Source organism: Medicago sativa, chromosome 3 (genome assembly GCF_051527215.1).
Source record: "Medicago sativa cultivar Bolivia chromosome 3, Bolivia_mono, whole genome shotgun sequence".
Classification (NCBI taxonomy): domain Eukaryota; kingdom Viridiplantae; phylum Streptophyta; class Magnoliopsida; order Fabales; family Fabaceae; genus Medicago; species Medicago sativa.
Window position 1 is genome coordinate 35385487 of NC_140751.1, and position 19741 is coordinate 35405227.

General features: G+C 31.4%; 1 protein-coding gene and 1 pseudogene across 1 annotated transcript; one reads left to right on the top strand and one right to left on the bottom strand.

The window, feature by feature from the left end:
* The first annotated feature begins 7279 nt into the window (after window positions 1-7279).
* Window positions 7280-7958, top strand: LOC146937341 (uncharacterized; annotated as a pseudogene).
* A 1957-nt stretch (window positions 7959-9915) lies between these two features.
* Window positions 9916-12903, bottom strand: LOC146937342 (exopolygalacturonase-like). Its single transcript, XM_085757776.1, has 4 exons — window positions 12665-12903; window positions 12262-12567; window positions 10588-11109; window positions 9916-10193 (listed from the first exon to the last, which is right to left on the bottom strand). Exons 1-4 carry the CDS (start codon window positions 12794-12796, stop codon window positions 9966-9968), a joined length of 1188 nt encoding a protein of 395 aa, XP_085613902.1. The 5' UTR covers window positions 12797-12903; the 3' UTR covers window positions 9916-9965.
* Window positions 12904-19741: the final 6838 nt, after the last annotated feature.

Below are 19741 nucleotides of genomic sequence, written 5' to 3' on the forward strand. Positions count from 1 at the left end.
ATCACAGTGAAATAGTTATTCAAAACACCTCAACGATACATTATAGTTTTAACATCAAAACAGATTGAAAAGAATCCTAACAAAGTCTGAAAATAAAGACAAAATCCCTTAATCCTAAGTGTCATAATCAGAGCATCGACTCTAAAGACTACCAAAGCAATAACAAAGAAAGTAGGCTCCAAAGCCATCCTCAAAAACTCATAGCTATTGAGCTTCCTCTTCCAGCAAGTTTACACTCCCAAGGCCAAAGGCGGCACATCCACAACAAGAGGGTGAGAATATAATCAACATAAAGGAAATATAAACGAATTTATATCTTTAAGGTAAACAACACATCATTTATATTTAAAACACATATTCATCATACCCAAAGAGTATTCACATTTTGTTGAATATATATATATATATATATATATATATATATATATTCATGTTATCAAGTTAATAAGTCTCAGTCAACACCTTATAAGCATATACAAACATCAATGACAATTAAAGACATCAAGGTCACATGTAACAAACTGTAGATCATTCACACGTTACTACAATAAAAACACATCATTGAATATCACATCCTTAAATATTCACATCATCATGTAACACAACGTCAAATTGCACATCATCAAATATTCACATCTTTACATATACAACGTCAAATAGGCTGACTATGAATGCTTGGACTCCATATAAGAAATCAATAATGCATAACTCGACTTGAAAATTACACATCATTAAATAACCCAACATCATATTACACATGATCATTTCAACACATCATCATATCAACACATTGTCATATAATTACTTCATTATACGACACATCTTCATTTAATCAAATCATCACATAATCACTTCATTATATATCACAACTTCATATATTCACATCATCATATAATCACTTCATTTTATAACACAACTTCATATAATCAGATCATTATATGATCACTTTATTATATATCACAACTTCATTTAATCACAATTAACTATCACATCATTTTCACATCTTTAAATAATCCACGATTTACACTTAGACAAATAATACTTCATTGACACTTTATATTTATGAGCACATAAAAGAGCAACTGAAACAAGAGAAAAGTTGAACACTTGGAACATACTCAGATGTATTCAAGCATCTGATGGACTTAATACTTTAAAGAACTCAAGATTCTAAATGATTCAATACTCTGAAGGAAATGTGAGTATCAGAAGACTCAAACTGGTTTTGCCATCTTCTGAAGAAAGGTCAGTATCAAACTTTGAGTGGTACAGTTTTTCCTCTTTTGAATCACGTGCAGAAACAAACAAAGAAGTTCAAGGACAATAGGAATAAAACGGATAATTCTCAATTGAAGAAAAGGAATTTCAAATGAACTATTAACCAAATCAAGAAATATTTCAGCATCTTGAATTAAGCTTCTCAAGAACTCAAATTTATGCGCATGCACTCTTCAACGTCTCTCTTATTATCTCCTATATAATGACACGAAGAAACTAAGAACAATGCTTTGAATTTAACAGGTGGCCTTACTCTGTCAAAATCTATAGCGCACAAATAATTAGGGAATTTCTTAATAACTTTCATATCTTATTTTTAAGTCTCAGAGTTACTTCATTGTATTATACCTCTAATTGTATATCATGTGTAAAACAAAACACTCTTTTATTTGATTATGTTAGATTGTAGAAGTCTCATTTAGTTGTGATTGAATATTAGAAGTCTCTTTCTTGTGTGATTTAGAAAAGGAAGTCGCTTGCTTGTGTTCTTGAGCAAATTGTAATATGTGTGATTATAGTGAAATGCCTTGGAAGTAGGGGTGTTCAAATCCAAACCGATCCAAAATAAAACCGCAAACCGATCCAAAAAAACCGAAAACCGCAAAAAACCGAATATATTTGGATGCGTTTGGATGTTGTTTTGTAAAAACCGCTAAAATCGGATCGGATTTCGGATAACTTTTTTAAAACCGAACCAAACTGAACCGAACCGCAAAAATAAATATTAATACTTATTTATTCTTTTATTAGTATTATAGATTGCATTATTATGTTGTTTGTTAAATTTTAATCTTATACATTGCACTAATTTAATCTATATTATTATTATTATTACTTCATATGTTTCAAAAATAATTGATAATTTTCATGCTATAATTTTATTTTTTTAATATATTTTGCATCAAACCTATTATTTTACCGTGTTTGTGTAATATTAATATTAATAAAAAAATTATATTCTTCAAAAAAGAGTAAATAAAAAAATATATTTTGCATTTTGGACATCCAAAAACCGATCCAAATTAAACCGCATATATTTGGATCGGTTCGGTTCGGATTTTTTTAGAATACTCATCCAAACCGAACCGAACCGCATGTGATTTTTATTTTGGATCGGTTGACATTTTGCCTCAAAACCGATCCAAACCGCACCGCGAACACCCCTACTTGGAAGTGCAAGAGGACTGGACTACTCTCGGTTTGTAGTAGGAACCAGTATAATTGCTTTATATCTCACTCTCTCTCTCTCTCTCTCTCTCTAACTCTTTCTCTATGTGTGTGTGTGTGTTTGATTTCATGCCTCTTTAAATTAACTCTACTTCAGACTCTGAACATACGCTGGTTTGCTTCAGACTCTGATCAATTCTCATAAACACTTTAAAAAAGGTAGAAAAAGCCAACACAATTTAACCCTCTTCTTTTGTTTTTCTCACCTTCAGTTGGGATCAGAGCCTGGTTTATGCTCTGCACTTAACCGTATCACATAAAAGATTCTCAAAAAAACATGTTTGCTTCACACACTTCTGAGTCTGGTCCTGCTACTAGTTCTGGTTCAGCAATACATTATGATTACGAAAATTCTTCCACGGCTGACAAAAATAACTATTCAGCCATACCTCCATCTTCCAATGGAGATGTTGCACGATTCTCTTGGTGGAAAAGTAAGATGTATAGTCATATCATTGGTGTTAATGACAGGCTATAGGACATCATTCAAGATGGTGTCAGATTTCCTGTAGATTCTAAGGGAATGGTGGTGTATAGAATGAGTCTAACTGAGACTCAAAGAAAGATATTTAGAAAACACCACAGAGTATGTGTAACTTTGGTTGAAGCTCTAGCTCATTCAGAATGTAAAGGAGGCTAAGGCTAACTTGTTGGTTCAACAATATGTGCTTTTCATAATGAAGGAAGATGAATATATTAAAACCATGTTATCAACATTTACCACTCTTGTATTTCGCCTTTAGGTTCTAAATAAAAGTTATATTGTACATGATCATGTCAAGAAGATTCTAAGGAGTGTTCCTGCCAAATGGAGGCTTAAGGTTATAACCATTAAGAAAGCAAAGGATTTGAACAAGCTTATCCTGGAGAATCTAACAAGCACTCTAAAGAGTCATGAGGTGGAGGTTATAGGTGATGAAACTACTAAGAAGTCCAAGCATATTTCTTTGAAATCTAATGTAAATATGATAGGCTCTTCAAGGTGTTGAATCAGAAGAAGAGACTAATGGGGGAGACTTTGAAGACGGTTCTGATGCTGAAGAGATGACATTCTTTAGCTAAAAGATTTTAGTACCTGGCTGGGAAGAATAAGAGGTTTCCTGGTAGAAGTAATGGGTCTAGAGGATCAAGCTACAAGGATAACAAGTATGATTAAAAGAGTTTCTTCAACTGCAAGAAATTTGGTCACTTCATTGTTGACTGTACAGATTTGCATAATGACAAGTCAAAGAAATTAAGATATAAAAAAGAGAATTTTAGAAGTAGAGTAAAGAAAGGTTTCGTGGCTTCATTACACATAGTTATCTAGTGAATCCAATGGTCATTGAAGCCCATCTTGAGCATAACCTCCTTTAAATATTCCCAGTCAATGCGATCATACGCCTTACTAATGTCGGCTTAACCGCATTGAACCATCGTTATCCCTCATCTTAGTCTTCATATAGTGGTTAACCTCAATAGCCATCATGACATTATCAAGAATAGACCGACCTTAAACATAAGCGGATTGAGTATCGGAAATACATTTAGGGAGACAACTTTTATTTTGTTTGCAATCACTTTAAATATTATTTTATATAAGACGTTACACATGGGCAATAGGACACAAATCTTTCATAGTAGTTTGGGAATTACCTTTAGGAATGAGAGCAATATTGGATGAATTCAGAGATGTCTGGACTTGACCAATATCAAGCCACACACAACAATCTTTAAATATGTCCTCACTACAAGAACTCCATAACCCTTTGAACCTGGGCATTTATCTGGATGCATCAAAAAAAGGTGATGTAAGCACAACATTGTCATCATCAATAATGAAATGCCGAATTGCCTCTACCACAAGTATTGTGTTACAAATCTTCCTTTGAAACAATTCCATAAAATAATTCTTTTTTATAGCACTGATACCTGGGTTTTTTGTAACTTTGACACCTTGATCGTCTTCCAAAGCTAGAATATGGTTTACCTTTTTCCTTGTAGTAGCAGAAGCATGAAAAAAATTGTGTTTCGGTCTCCATCTTTGTACCGATTACTCTTTTCCCTTTGATGCCAAAACGCGTCTTCATGCATAAGTAACTGAGCCATTCGCTTGCACAAGGACAACAACTGTATGTGATTTGTGCATGTGTTATGTCTTCAGGAATTATAAAGTTGTTTGTGACAATCTTGTTGGTGTAAGTCCTATAAGTCAATGGTTTATGTTAGGCTTATGCTATGTATCATGACTTTTATTATTTAATAATATATAGAATTCTTTATTATAATTGTTGTAAAATTAATAAGGTCCCTAGAATATATAGTTCATGTAATGAAATATTAAGTGTGACTCAATCATGAGATTACATTAACATAAAGAACATTATTCCTAAATGCATTTGTATTCAAGCTTTAATATATAAATGGGATAATAATAAAGCGTAGAGACTATTATGTATGTATACTGATGACGACTTCTCATTGCTCATGAATATGAGATATTAAATCTATGCATAGGTATAAATATTAAGAGTAATATTTATACTGGATTGACCCACCGTGAGAATATTACATAGTATGTTATGATAATGTAATAAGATATTCTCACAATGATAATGGTGTATACAACTCTTAGTCCTAAAACCACTATGATCCCTTGATGTGGACTCAAGTGCTTTATTGACATTCAAACGTTGTCTATAACAGGATGACCATAATCAGGGGCGGATGCACTTGTAGTCCATGTGTGGCTAAAGCCCCACATGAAATTTTCCTAATTTTTCATAATAAACTTTGTCACTTGTTAATGGTACCAAACAATGATATTGATGTGCTTGATATGGATGCACCGTATGCGCAAACGAGGAAACCTAGACAATACTCTTCAACTTTTAGTGTGAAGGCAACTAAAAGTAGTAACTTTTCATTGAAAAAAAAAACAACTATTTATTAAAAATTCTTAAGTCGCTTAGACAACTTACCATTTTAAATTTCTTAACATGTGCAAATTTGCATATGATAGAAAAAAAATTATTCTTATTTTTAATATAGTTTGCATTATTGTTTCTTCAAAATTTTAGCCCCACATATACTAAATGTCTGGATCCGCCCCTGACCATAATGTTGGTTAATGGGCACTTAACGAATCATGCTAAGGGACATGAGTGTCCTAGATGGGATTTGTCCCTCCTTCATAACTGGAGATATATGTTTAGGCCTCTTGATGAAATACGACTGTAAAATTGCATGGTCATGCCGAATTAAGTCAATATTAGATATTGGGCTTATTCGTTATGTAGTATATTTCAGGATCAAGAAATATAAATATTGATATATACAAGAGTGACAAAATCTATGCCTTGTGATCAATATAGATATGAGGACAGAGGAGTAATTGTACACATTTATATTATCATGGAAAAGGTTTCGTCAAATCACTTGACATTCTTATCACTAGGATAGCAATGATGTGTTGTTAGATACCGCTCATTGTTTATAATATTAAATATTAGATTTAATATTATTGCCAATGTGACTAGAACATATAGTGTCAGACACAAAAGAATGGTCAAAAGAGAAATACGAGTAAGACTTGTATGATGGGTGCGTTTAGCAAATAAGGCTAATTAGATAGCAAAAGGCTAAACGAGTTAATGGTCTTACGGAAGCCCAATAGTGAATTCTGACTTTCAGAACACACTTGGAGTTCTTTAAATAGAACCCTTGTGCTGAAGTCAGAGGTTACACATCATAGAAACCCTAATTCTCTGAACCTCTTATCGCTTGGCTAGCACTGGAACCAGAGGAGCACCGTTCGTGTGGACGAGTAGAGGCTTTGCTCTTTTGCTTTGTTGTGATCGAGAATCTTTTCTGCACTACAAGAGGTAACAACCTATCGCTGGACATGTCAAATTCGTAATGATCCAAGGAAAGAAAATCGGAAATTTTATTTCGTTGCATATTATTGTATTTGATTTTCCTTCAGTTCTATATCTTTCATTAGCGTGTTACAATGATCTCGACTCCATGCATAAATGTCTTCTACACACAGTGGCGGTCTCACCGCTCGGCGACCCCGGGCACTCGCCCAGGCTCAATCGATAATTTCTTTGCATTAGGTCCAATCCAAAAGCACATTAACACACTTAAAAAAAGAATTATTGGGCATCTTAAGAATCTTTCTCTCTATTTCTGCTATGAGACTTTTTCTTAAGAGCAACATTGTCTTTATCAACAACCTTCATGGCGTAGAAGGAAGTGTTATCATCGTAAAGAAGTTCATTTGCAGAGGAGTCACGGAGACGACAGAGGTAAATGGTGCCTATGTCGCCGGCGCCTATACGGCGGAGAAGATGGAAGTCACGGAAGGTGAGGCCGAATTTGCGGATGGGGGTGTAGGCTAAGTCAGAGGAGCGGTGAGGTTTGATGAAGAGAGATTCCGGTGAGGAGGAAGGGAGGAGGTCGAAGGAGAGACGGCTGAAGCTGGTGCTGCAACAAATATCATAGAAATTGAAATAGTTTTATGAAGATTTTTTGTTATTGGTAGTGTACTATGAATTGAAATTGAATGCGTTGAGAGAGAAATTGTTATGAGTTTTGGAAGGGAAGGAAGAGGTGGTGGTTGGTGGTATTTATTTTCCTATAAGTGTAGGAGGTAAAAATTGAAGTGGGTTTAAACTGTCACGTGAGGGATTGGTTGGTGGGTGGTATTTATTTATCCATGGTTTTTTTTATAAGAATAGTTTAAAAAAAAAATTACCATATAAGTTCAAAGATGTTTATCGTATGGGTGGAGATGGATCATCGCTTTAGTGAAGGAAGTAACATTGTGCTTGACTGCTTCTTATGTCTTGACCTCCAAGAATTCTTTCTTCAAGTTTGATGTTGATAAGCTTGCTCGTCTTGCTGATATTTATCATGCAGACTTTTCTTATGATGACCGTGGAACAATAAGGGAGCAACTTGACACTTATGTACTTCAAGTGAAAAGGCATGCTTCCTTTTCTTCTTGTGAAGATGTTCAAAGTTTGACTATGAAGATGGTTCAAAGTGAGAAATATTTGGTATTTCCATTTGTCTACAAACTCATTGAGTTGGCTTTGATATTGTCTGTGTCGATAGTATCCGTTGAAAGAGCTTTTCAGCTATGAAGATTATTAAGACTAAATTGTGCAACAAGATCAACAATGTGTTATTCATTGACTTGATGATATTTTCAAAATGGGGTGGTTTGAACTTTTTTCCCCTTTTTCTTAAAAAAATAAAATGTTCAGTCGTGAAATAAATTAGTGAGTCAAACGCTAATCAAATAGTCTTGATCTCCGAAAAATGACGCAACAGAAATGGCGACTTAGCGAGCTCTTTAAGATCTGACCGAGCGGGAGATATTCAAGTTACTTGATGATGTTGATATTATTCGAACATTCATCATAAAGAGGTCTCGGAAAGGGCATTTACCTCCTAATTTTATTTAGCACGCTATTGACATGTTATATATCATCTCTTATTTCAAATTGTACTTTTGTTGAACAAATGACAAACTTCTTTTATTTTGATTTATGATTATTTATATATATTATGTGACATATGAATTTGCGATAAATTTTTCGCCCAGGCTCAATAAAATTCCTGGCTTTGCTCTTTTGCTTTGTTGTGATCGAGAATCTTTTCTGCACTACAAGAGGTAACAACCTATCGCTGGACATGTCAAATTCGTAATGATCCAAGGAAAGAAAATCGAAAATTTTATTTCGTTGTATATTATTGTATTTGATTTTCCTTCAGTTCTATATCTTTCTTTAGCGTGTTACAATGATCTCGACTCCATGCATAAATGTCTTCTACACATCTATTCAAACGGGTGTGAACCGAATGCTCACTATGCGCCTACCAACTCTCCTTCAACATATTATCAAAGCCTAATTCAAGCTTCCATGCGATTTTAAAGCGAAAATTGTGTTGGGTACAGGGAAGCCGAACATCAAGAAAACGGTCAAGCAAAATTGGATAATGATTTGATGTTGCAAGTGCAAGTTTTTCAAGCTTTGCACTGGGGAAATAGTTGAGCCAAGCATTGCTAGCTAACGCTCTTTCAATCCTCTCTTCAACAACACATGGGGTGCCACACACTTAAACAAAGTAAAAGGATACCCCTCAATATGGACATTAGATAAATCATAGTCAATCACAACCTATCTAAATCCATTAATTTACCAGTTGGAACGAGTTGTTCTGCCACATTTTTCACTTGCGAACATAATATGGTTTAAATACCAAATATACACCAAGGTCGATATGACTGTTGTGACAACTATCAAAGAAAATCCCATGCGGAAACGACCTCCATTTGGATATATCCATAGTAGCCGATGAGACGCCATAAACCCATATCTTTATCATTAACTTCAAAAGTAATATGGTTGTTCGAAAAGAGCCAAACCGCCACCTCTACCAATACAATCAACAGACAAGCAAGAGTCAAAACCAAATACATAAGTTAGTTCCTCAATTTTATTTCAATGGGTTAGTGTCGTCTCACTTAAGAAGAGGACCTCTGGTTTATAATGTCGGACAAGGTATTTTATATTAGGAACTGCACTTGGGCTATCTAAACCAAGGCAGTTCCAGCTTAACAACTCATTTTTGTACCAAACTTTGTGTGATGTTGCACTGGAGTAAGGAAAGCATCTTATCGTACTCATGGCCTACCCCTTTTTGAAAGCATAATCTGGAGATCAGTCCTGCCGATACCAAACAATTAGAACCATAATTGAAACACCACCACCATGTAGTCATAATTCAATAAATACCAGCCACTCGGATTATGTTTATTAGGAATCTTTACCAACCATGACAAGGTGAATATTAGTGAAATCTCAACGCAAGAGAAAAAGCAAAGGATTAAAATCTCAACACATGTGGATATTGTTGGCTATAATCAACCATGACAACGTGAAACAAGAATTAAGGAGCACCATTAAGATTGAAGGCAATCTAATCGACAACAAACTCTTACAAAGGAGACGATTGATGAAACCCTAGGAGAGAACTCTAATCCATTAGTTGTTAACTTATTATATAATGTTGAGAGTTGATTTGAATTATATGTTTAAATGTTAATGAGGCAGCTAGTCTCGTGGTTAGACTTCGACCAAACCCCCATCGGCCATCACAAGGGAGATGGTGATCTCCGGACTGACCTTCATTATATTTCTTATAACCTAGTGATTATTTATTTATTTATTTATTTATTTATTGGTATTTATAACCTAGTGATTATACCATAAAGAATTGAAGATCCTTTAAACATGAAGATCCTTCAAAAAAATGATAATAACAAAAATAGCAATAATATCCTTCCTCTAAAAAAAACAATAATATTCTTGTCTTCGAACAGAGACTATCAAGTATCAATGAGATTGCAAAAAACTAAGTTTCAGAAAGTATGTGAACATCATCAGCATTAAGAAAAATATTTAACACTATAGGCAAGATGGAGGATTTTGTTTTCCAAAAGAAGAGACATCAGCATGTGAACACCAGTTGTTTAGTTTTCTTTTACCATCATTAGGCCACAAATCAAGGTTTTCCACTATGATATTTTGGCATGGCTCTTTTTCACTGCATTTCAAGTTCATTGCAAGTTGACTATTCACACTTCCTCTGATATTTTTGTACGACACACTATTTATTTGCACGTTTGATGCCACCTACAGCAAAATTAATTGGCAGAAATTAGATTATGGTACATATGTAAGGTCATGTCAATTATCAGTATTTAATCTATATTTTCAATCAATACTTATAAAATATCTCCCAAAATTAGGTATCCTAAAAATATTAGTAAACCTCAAATCAAAATTTTACCTTTTAACCAATAACCAGCACAATAAAGAAGGAAAAAAAATACAAACTCTCTATGGTAATGTTTTTATCATAGTTTGAATGAAAATTTGACGACTCATATCCCCGATTAAATCAAATTGGCGTAAAAATTCATCTCAAATTTTATGAATATTAAATATTTCAAATTAACAAAAAAAAGTGAGTAAAAAAGTGATTTAAATTTAATATTAAATTAGGATGTAGGTTAAAAGTATTAACCTTATTGCTGCAACCACGATTTGGACAATATTCTTGATCAATAAGAATGGGATTATCCACGTTATTCATCACAATATCTTCATACACAATATGAGAAGCCTTCAAAGTTTTAGTGAGGGGAGAAGCCCAAGTCTTAATTCTAAGACCATTAGTTGTGTCACTAAAGGTGCAGTTCTTCACATTTATGTTGTCAACATCTTCTTCTCCATCAAACTTTCCAAGACTTCCAACGCTAACTCCATGTCCAGGACCACAAAAAACGTCAGAGATCCAAACATTCCTAGTGCCAGAGACCATCGCGATACAATCATCACCGGTGCCAATGTTCGCGTTTTTAATAGTTATCCCGTTTGACTTGCCTATTTTTATTCCATCTGTGTTTGGGCTATCACCCGGGGCTGAAATTCTGATTTTTGTGAAAATCATGTTTTCGCAAGCAAACAACTTAAAATGTGCTCCTTTGCTATTAAAAGATCTCAAATGGTGAATGGTACCATTTGTGACAAAATCAAATGTCATGGACTGAGAAAACAAAAAACACCAATGCATTAATATCATGCTAAACAAAAATTAATAACTAGTATAATAAAAAAATATGTAACATTTAACATATTGGTAGACTCCCGTTAAAAAGATAAATCATATTGGTCTGGCTACAAATTGTTCTCTTAATCCATAGAAGATATACTTCAATTAAAAAAATAACTACTAATAACTCTTAAATATATATATATATATATTCAAAAAAAAAACTCTTAAATATAATATATATATATATATATATATATATATATATATATATATATATATATATATATATATATATATATATATATATATATATACACACACACACACGCTATAAATAGAAATAGGGTTAATTAAGTAAATAGTCCCTATAAATATTCAGAATTTTGTTTTTAATCCCTACAAAATAAAATCACACTTTTTAGTCCCTATAAAATTTTCTGTCAGCATTTTTAGTTAATTTTAGTCCCTATAAAAAAATTTCATAATTTTGAGTCCTTGTAAAATATTTCTGTCAACATTTTTGGTCCCTAAAATGCTTAAGGAAAATGTCACAGTCACTAAAAAGTGTGATTTTATTTTATACGGACTAAAAACAAAATTTTGAATATTTATAGGTACCATTTACTTAATTAACCCATAGAAATAAAAACTAAAATGCGGGAACAAAAAGAACAACCACGGGACTGTTTTTCTTCTATTGATGATTTTTTTCATGATTTATTTTCATATTGGTATGTATCATAATTTTGATTTGATGGTAGCTATGACAAATTTATCACTAGAACATTATAACAAAAGGGATCGCTAGAAACTATTTAAACATATATAATATAACACGATAGTATAGAAACTAAATTCCCAGTTATTCCTCTTATCGTAACAAACAAATTTAAAACTATTTTTCTATTATTAATGAATAGTAACAATTTTGCTAATCTTATTGTTTCCGGATAGTAACAATCCCTTCACTTTGGCATCGTTTGTTATGGTTATTCCAATTTACTTTCTCTTGGTAAATGTTATCAACATATACGATAAAAAATATATACTTTTGTTAAAAAAAATCCATTGATCGATCTATAGAATATGATTTATTTATTTTTGTTAAGGATCTATAGAATTTGATTTAAGAAATGAACTTACAATCGGAAGATGGGGACAATTAGGATTGTTTTTACAATCATTTACCGACCAAGCCGAAGATCCTTGACCATCCAATGTCCCAGGTCCACTCACGATCAAATTATTCACGTACTGAAAATTAATCCATTTATCAGTCGCAAAATATGGATCAGTTGGAGCCTTCAAGGTCCCTTCAATTTTGAAAGTTGTCCATCCTTTGCATGGTCCAATGAAGATTACTTGCTTCACCATATATGTTCCTTTTGGGATCAAAATAGTGACTTTTCCTTTTGATTTGCATGCATCACTCCATGCATTCAAAAACGCCTATATTTACAAGAGAATAACAAATTAGTTAGGTAATCTAAATCAAAATTTTAAGAAATAAAAAAGAGAAGGAGTGAAGATGGTTATGGTTATATACCTCTTTATTATCAGTTTCTCCATCTGCGATTGCACCGTAGTTTAACACATTAAAAACGTTTGTGACTCGTGCTTGTGATTTTGAAATACAAACTGCTAGTAAGAAAAACACAAACAAAAAATTTCCAACCATTTTTATGTTCTCTCTTCCAAATTTTATACTTGAATCTCACTTTTCAGAATACCAAACTTTTTGACTTGGATCTCACCTGTTCAGAATAGTGTAAAAATAAAAGTATAGCACTCGAGCTCTATATATTATGTTCAGCATTGAAATTGTTTTTTTTTTCCTTGAAACAAGCATTAAAATTGATTTAATGCTGTTGATTTGCAATAGGTTTACAATAGGTCAATTGATTATTATGAAGATCGTTAGAGAATTCAGTGACTTTATTTTGGAAATACTACAATTTTGTTATCAAGCAAATTAATGAATTTTTCGATTTTCTAAAACATTTTTTTGGTTATAATTTTTCTATAACCTTTTTTTTTGTACAAATTTTTCCATAACTTATAGGAAAAATGGATAGTAATAATGGAGATCATTTATTCTGAATGAACAATGTAAGTCCGTCTACTTGATTGATTGAAAATTAATATACATTACTTTTTGTATTTATTAACTATTTAATTTATTATTAATTATTCTGAATGAACAGAAGTTGAGATATTTTTTATTTTATAAAAAAAGTATAATGTTGACTAATGATAAATTTGTTCAAGTGAGGTCTTCGTAAGTATAGCTCGGTTGAAAGGGATAATACATTGAAATTTGTAGGAGTTACGCTTCGAACTTCAAATTTTTCACTTATCTACTAACATCTACTTCTACAAACAATATATCTATCTACTAACAATATATCTATATACTAACAATATATTTACTGACAATATATAAAAGTTGAAGTACAACAAAATTTCATAATCGTCTTCTTTTAAAACTCATGATCTCCTTTATTTTATGTGCATAATAGTCATTTTGAAAATTTAATTTAATTGTTTTAAAACAAATTAATTATGGATAATGTGTTGGAACAAAATGTGTTTAACAATGAACCTTAAAGAGTTTTGATGATAACAAGGTATTAAAAATTGTAAATTGGACTAGCTAATATTTGTTCAAGTGTACAGGACCATAGTTAAAAATTTACATCATATAAAGGTTCTGAAGAACAAGTAGAGAGCTATGGACTAAAGAAAAGGAAGCTTGAAAGCATCTGAAAAGAAGTGCATCTGAAGCCATAAGTGTTGCTGAAGAATGATGACGTCATCAGAAGCCGAAGATTATCAGAAGCTGAAAGTCATCAGAAGCTGAAGGTCATCAGAAGTTGAAGGTCAACAGAAGCAGATAGCCTTCAGAAGCGTATAGCCATCAGAAGCAGATAGTTCAGAAGCAACTTCATCAGAAGCTGAAGCTCATCAGAAGTTGATTATCACCACAAGCTGAAGATTCAAAGATCAACACTTCGAAAGCTGTCTATTGGATTCGAAAACACTGCAGAAGATTAGTGGATGGTTGCAACGGTCATTTTGGTGAAGATTTGAAGGCCTTGGAACCTTATCTTCAAAAAGCGTTGACATTGTACTTTGAACGAACTGTACAACCACCTTATCCACTAATCTGTTTTGTGTTCACGCTACAGGACAAGAAAACAGCTCAAGAATAACAGCTATGCCTGTAAAGATGTTCCTTCACAATGGGAATGGATTTCAAATTAGTTCTTCATAGGACAACAACCAAATCAGGCAAAAGATCATTGGTGAAAGATCAAGCTTCAACAACGACTCTTTGATGTGCTGGCAATTTCACAACGTCTCTTTCACACCTCTATATAAAGGAGTAAAGACTTAGAGATTTGGCAATGCTGAACGAAAGATTCACAACATTTTTACAAGTGTCAAACCTCTGCTGAAATTGTTCTGCATTCACTTAGAATTTTTGTGTCTCAAAGTTTCATCTTAGAAATTCCTAAGTTATTGAGTCTGTATCTGATTTGTATTGTGAGCACCTCTGATTGTATATCAAGTGTTCAACCTTAAACAATTTTCTGTGTAATTTTGTTTAGTTAGAAGTCACTTGCAGTTGTGCTTGAGCAGGGAAGTCTCTTGATTGTGTTCTTGAGCAAAGGAAGACTTTTGCAAAGTGTGCTTGAGCAAAGGAAGTCTCTTGCAGGTGTGCTTGAGCAATTGTAATCAGATATTACTCTTAGTGAAATCTCCTTGGAAGTGCAAGGGGGACTGGACTACTTCCGGATTGTGGAAGGAACCAGTATAATTGCTTCGTGTCGTTCTTCTTCTCTCTCTCTGTTTTATTCCACTGCATTTAGATTTTGATTACCACTTCAGAAGCTGTCTCACTTAGCTTCTGACCAGTGTGTTCAGTTCTTAAGAGAAACGAAGAATTTTGAAAAACACAATTCAACCCCCCTTCTTGTGTTTTTCTCACCATCATAATGATCCTCACAACTGTAACAAATTTCCACAGATAACTATGAAATTAATTAATTTAATAAAAAGATTACAGATAATGGTCATCACAACTCAAGCAAATTTTCATGGATAACTATGGAATCAATCTATTTGTTTTAAAAATTTTAATTTAATTGTTTAAAAAAAACTAATTATTGATAATGATCCTCACAACTGTAACAAATTTTCACGGATAACTATGAAATTAATTAATTTGTTAAAAAAATTACGGAAAAATTTCACGGATAACTGTGGGATCAATCTAGGGCCCGTTTGTTTTAGATTTAAAAAAAATGGATTTTCCTTTGTATTTTTTAAAATGGATTTTTTTAAAATTTACTCAAAAATAGTATAAGTTATTTCAAACTCATTTGAGATAAGTTAAAAAAGAGATTTTGACATTCACTAACTTAAATATTCATTGTTCGAGATTTTACATAGTAAAAATCACATATTTTTTTCAAAATGACATCTTTCAAAAATGATTTTTATTTGTTAAAAAATAATTTATGGTTACATAAAAAAAATTAAGATAAACTATTCAAACGGGGTAAATTTTTTAGAGATTTTTTCAAAATTTTAGTATAAAAAAATTATAATCAAAGTATGAAATACTTAGAATGACATTTTAAGATAAACTATTCAAACAGAATTTTCATTTGAAGCTTTCGTTGAAAATTTCTTTGTTAAAAAAATTATAACAAAAACACATTACACTACCAAAATCTATTTTAAGAAAAGCTATAACAAACGGGCCATTTTTTTTTTTTTTGAAAAAAATGACTTAAAAACAAATATCATGGAAAAGGTGTAGCAAATTTTTTCTCTACAAATAAGTCTTCGAAAAACTTTTAAAACATTATTTGTTTTTTAATTTTAATTAAAAACAAAAAGGTATAGCAAATTGTTTCTCTTCAAAAAAAAAAATTGTAACTAATTTGCACTAACACGGATAAGTTGATATAACAAATTTCCACTGATATTTGTTTTTTGGATGCAAAATTAATAAGTCTTTGGAATACTTTTAAATTTAAAATATTATTTGTTTTTTTAATCTACTAATAATATATAAAAAATTATTTAAAAAATCAAAATCCAACAAAATTACATAATTGTCCTTATTAAAAGTCAATATATTATTATCATGATAGTTACAGACAACTATCTTTTCAATTCCACACAATAAATTTAAATATCTACTTTTACTAATCTATACTACTACTACTACTACTACTATAATAAGAAAATCTTACTCCAGTGAAATTTCATAATTATCCTTCATTAAACTCATAATCTTCTTTATTTTATGGGTTCAATCGTCATTTTACAAAATAAAAATCAAATTTATTCATTTTTAAAAAATTGTTATATATATTTTTGTTTATCTTCGTAGCCTAACTAATTCCCTATCTATCGTCATATTTTAGATTTATCACTTCCAAGCCTAACTAATTTTATATATTGTTATTTTCTATATTTATCACTTCCGAGTCTCTATATCGTCATTTTGTACATTTATCACTTTCAAGTATAACTAATTCTTTTTACCACAGAAAAAAAAAAAACATAACCAATTCTTTTGGTTTATCACTTTTAAGCCTAAAATTTGTTCCCTGAATCTTGCAAATAAATAATGTCAATTTGTTTCATCTTTAATCTCCTTATGATATAATTCTCATTATCTTATATATTTAATTATTATTTTTTGGTTTATCACTATGAAGCCTACAACTAATTCCCTATATATCTTGCAAATGAAAAAGCCAATTTGTTTCTTCTTTCTTTTTCTTATTATCTGATTCTCTTTATTTTTTAAATAAATTGTACAAAAAACCCTCGGTTAGGCTTCTAATATCATTAATTTAGCGAGTTTCATGATCAATTTGCTATTAAATAATAAGAAAAACCAGTGTATTATCTCATAAATTTAAGAAAACAATTTTTTTGACAAGGAATTTAAGAAAATAGTTTATGTTACTCTTTTATGCCATAAGTATAGAAAAATAATTTATTCCAATCTCTATTAATCTTACTAATTTGCATATAATTTTTTTTAATAGAAACAATACATTAATGTTAGTATTTATAAAATAATCATTAGTTTTCAAAAAATCTACAATGAGTGCGGTGTAAATATTTAACGGTATTTTGGAAAAACTATACAGTGATGTTGATATTTTGTAAATAGTCACGAGTTTTCCAAATTTTATCATATCAACTATCACATATCGTTAAATAAAAAATTTCTTCTGCATATATAAGCTTATAAAATCCTCAACGAGTGTGATGCAAATATTTATCGGTGTTTTAAATATAAAATAAAAAGTTATTTAAAAGAAACACTACATTGATGTTTATATTTTGAAAATAGTCATGAATTTCCAAAATTTTATCATATCGATTGTCTCATATATGTACATAAAAATTTATTTATGCATATATAAGCACATAAAATCTGCAACGGGTGCGGTACAAACATTAAACAGTGTTTTACATATAAAATAAAAAGTTATTCAATAGAAACACTATATTAATGTTTATATTTTGACAATATAAATGAGTTTCCACGATTTTATCATTCAACTTTCTTATATATTTACATAAAAAATTATTTCTGCAGATAAAACAAATAAAATCTGCAACGGATGCGGTGCAAACATTGAACGATTTTCTGCATATAAAATATAAAATTATTTAATGGAAACACTACATTGATGTTGATACTTTGAAAATAGTCATGAGTTTTCAAAATTTTATCATATCGATTTTCTCATATATTTACATAAAAATTATTTATGCATATATAAGCACATAAAATCTGCAATGGGTGCGGTGCAAAAATTGAACGGTGTTTTGCATATAAAAAAATAACTTATTCAATAGAAACACCATATTAATGTTTATATTTTGACTATGTTAACGAGTTTCCACAATTTTATCATATCAATTTTCTCATATATTTACATAAAAATTTGTTTATGCACATAAAATGCTTAAAATCTGCAATGGGTGCGATGCAAACATTAAACAGTGTTTTGCATATAAAATAAAAAGTTATTTGATTTTTTTTTTTTTGGATAAGCCAGGAGAGAGGGCAAGCATCAAGAGGAAGCACCGACATCCCAACTAGGTTGGCACTCCGGAGAACCTCTATCCTATGCCGTCAAACTCAAAATATTATTAAAAAATGGGGAAAAATATGTACAATAGGGGGGACTAGGCCAAGACCCTCGATGAAGGAAAAAAATGAAAACCGAAAAAAAATAATAAAAAACAACAGACTAAGGGAATATGTAATTAGGCAGACCAACTCTGTCCCTAACAAAATATGTACTCAAAGCTGGGGGTAAAGTAATTAACTAAACTGTGTCGTGAGCTGTAACGCCCTATTTTATTAATTATTTATTTTATCGAGTTTAGTGTATTTTTGTATAATTTATATTTATTTTATCGAGTTTAGTGTCTTTTTGTATAAATTATTTGAATAATTGTGATGTCTTATATGTTGGAAATTATTAGTAGCTTAATATGAGCATTATTAGTGAGGGAATATAATTAAATTAGATTAATGAGGCATAAGGGCAGAATTGGAATAAAGGAGAATATGTAAGTTAAGAATAAGAGAGGTTAGGAATAGAGAGTCAGAACACGTAAAAACAGTTTTTGGGAGAAAAAGAGAAAGTGAAAAGTCAGAGAAGAGAAGAGCTTTGTGAGAAGAAGGGAAAGCTTGTAGAATCCAGAATCTAACCAATCTAAGGTAAGGGTGGGACTAACCTTCTTTAATCATGAGTCTATAATTCTGAAAAAGGGTTTAATTTTGTTGTTGTTGATAATTTTGATGTTATAGAAGTTAGGTTTGAATTGAAATTTGATTGTTGAGAGATTATAATTTGAGAGAAATAACCTAGGGTAAAGTGAACCATAGAATTGAACGATGGAAAGAGTGGTTAATCAGGTAGGTTAGTGAGGGATTAACATTCTCATGATAGGGTAATCATATGGTGATGATTTTGGACTATTTTGGAGAGTTTAGGGTCAAGAAACGGAGCCAAGGAGGCTCCCATGGTAGAAAATCGCAGAAAAATCTGTGATTTCAGCATGTATGATGCTGTCGAAATCATGAGGCAATTCCAGTGATCATGAGGCGATATTGACAGAAAATCTGTAATTTCAGTATGTTTGATGTTGTCAAAATCATGAAGCGATTTTTCCAAATCATGAAGCGATTTTCGATGGCAAGTGTCAAAAACGATGTTGTGAGATCATTTCTTTTGTACTTTGCTATTTTTAACACCCCTTGGCCATCTAAAATTATTGTAGGACCAATATAAACAATCTAATTAAGTTATGTAAGTACGGTAATTAAGCAGGAGAAGTATAATTAAGCGTGTTTAAAAATGATACCTTTGGAGTAATGGTGAGTGTAAGTTAGTTAACAATGACAGCGGTGGGTCTAAAATAATTGTGTTAACTTTCCAGTAGTCTTGGTTTGACGTGAAAATCTTTTGTGGATAATTTAACATGTTTTTACGAAGATGTATGAATGAATTATTGTTGTTAAATATGATGTCTATATGATGTTATTCATGTTAAAGAATTGTGAGATTAT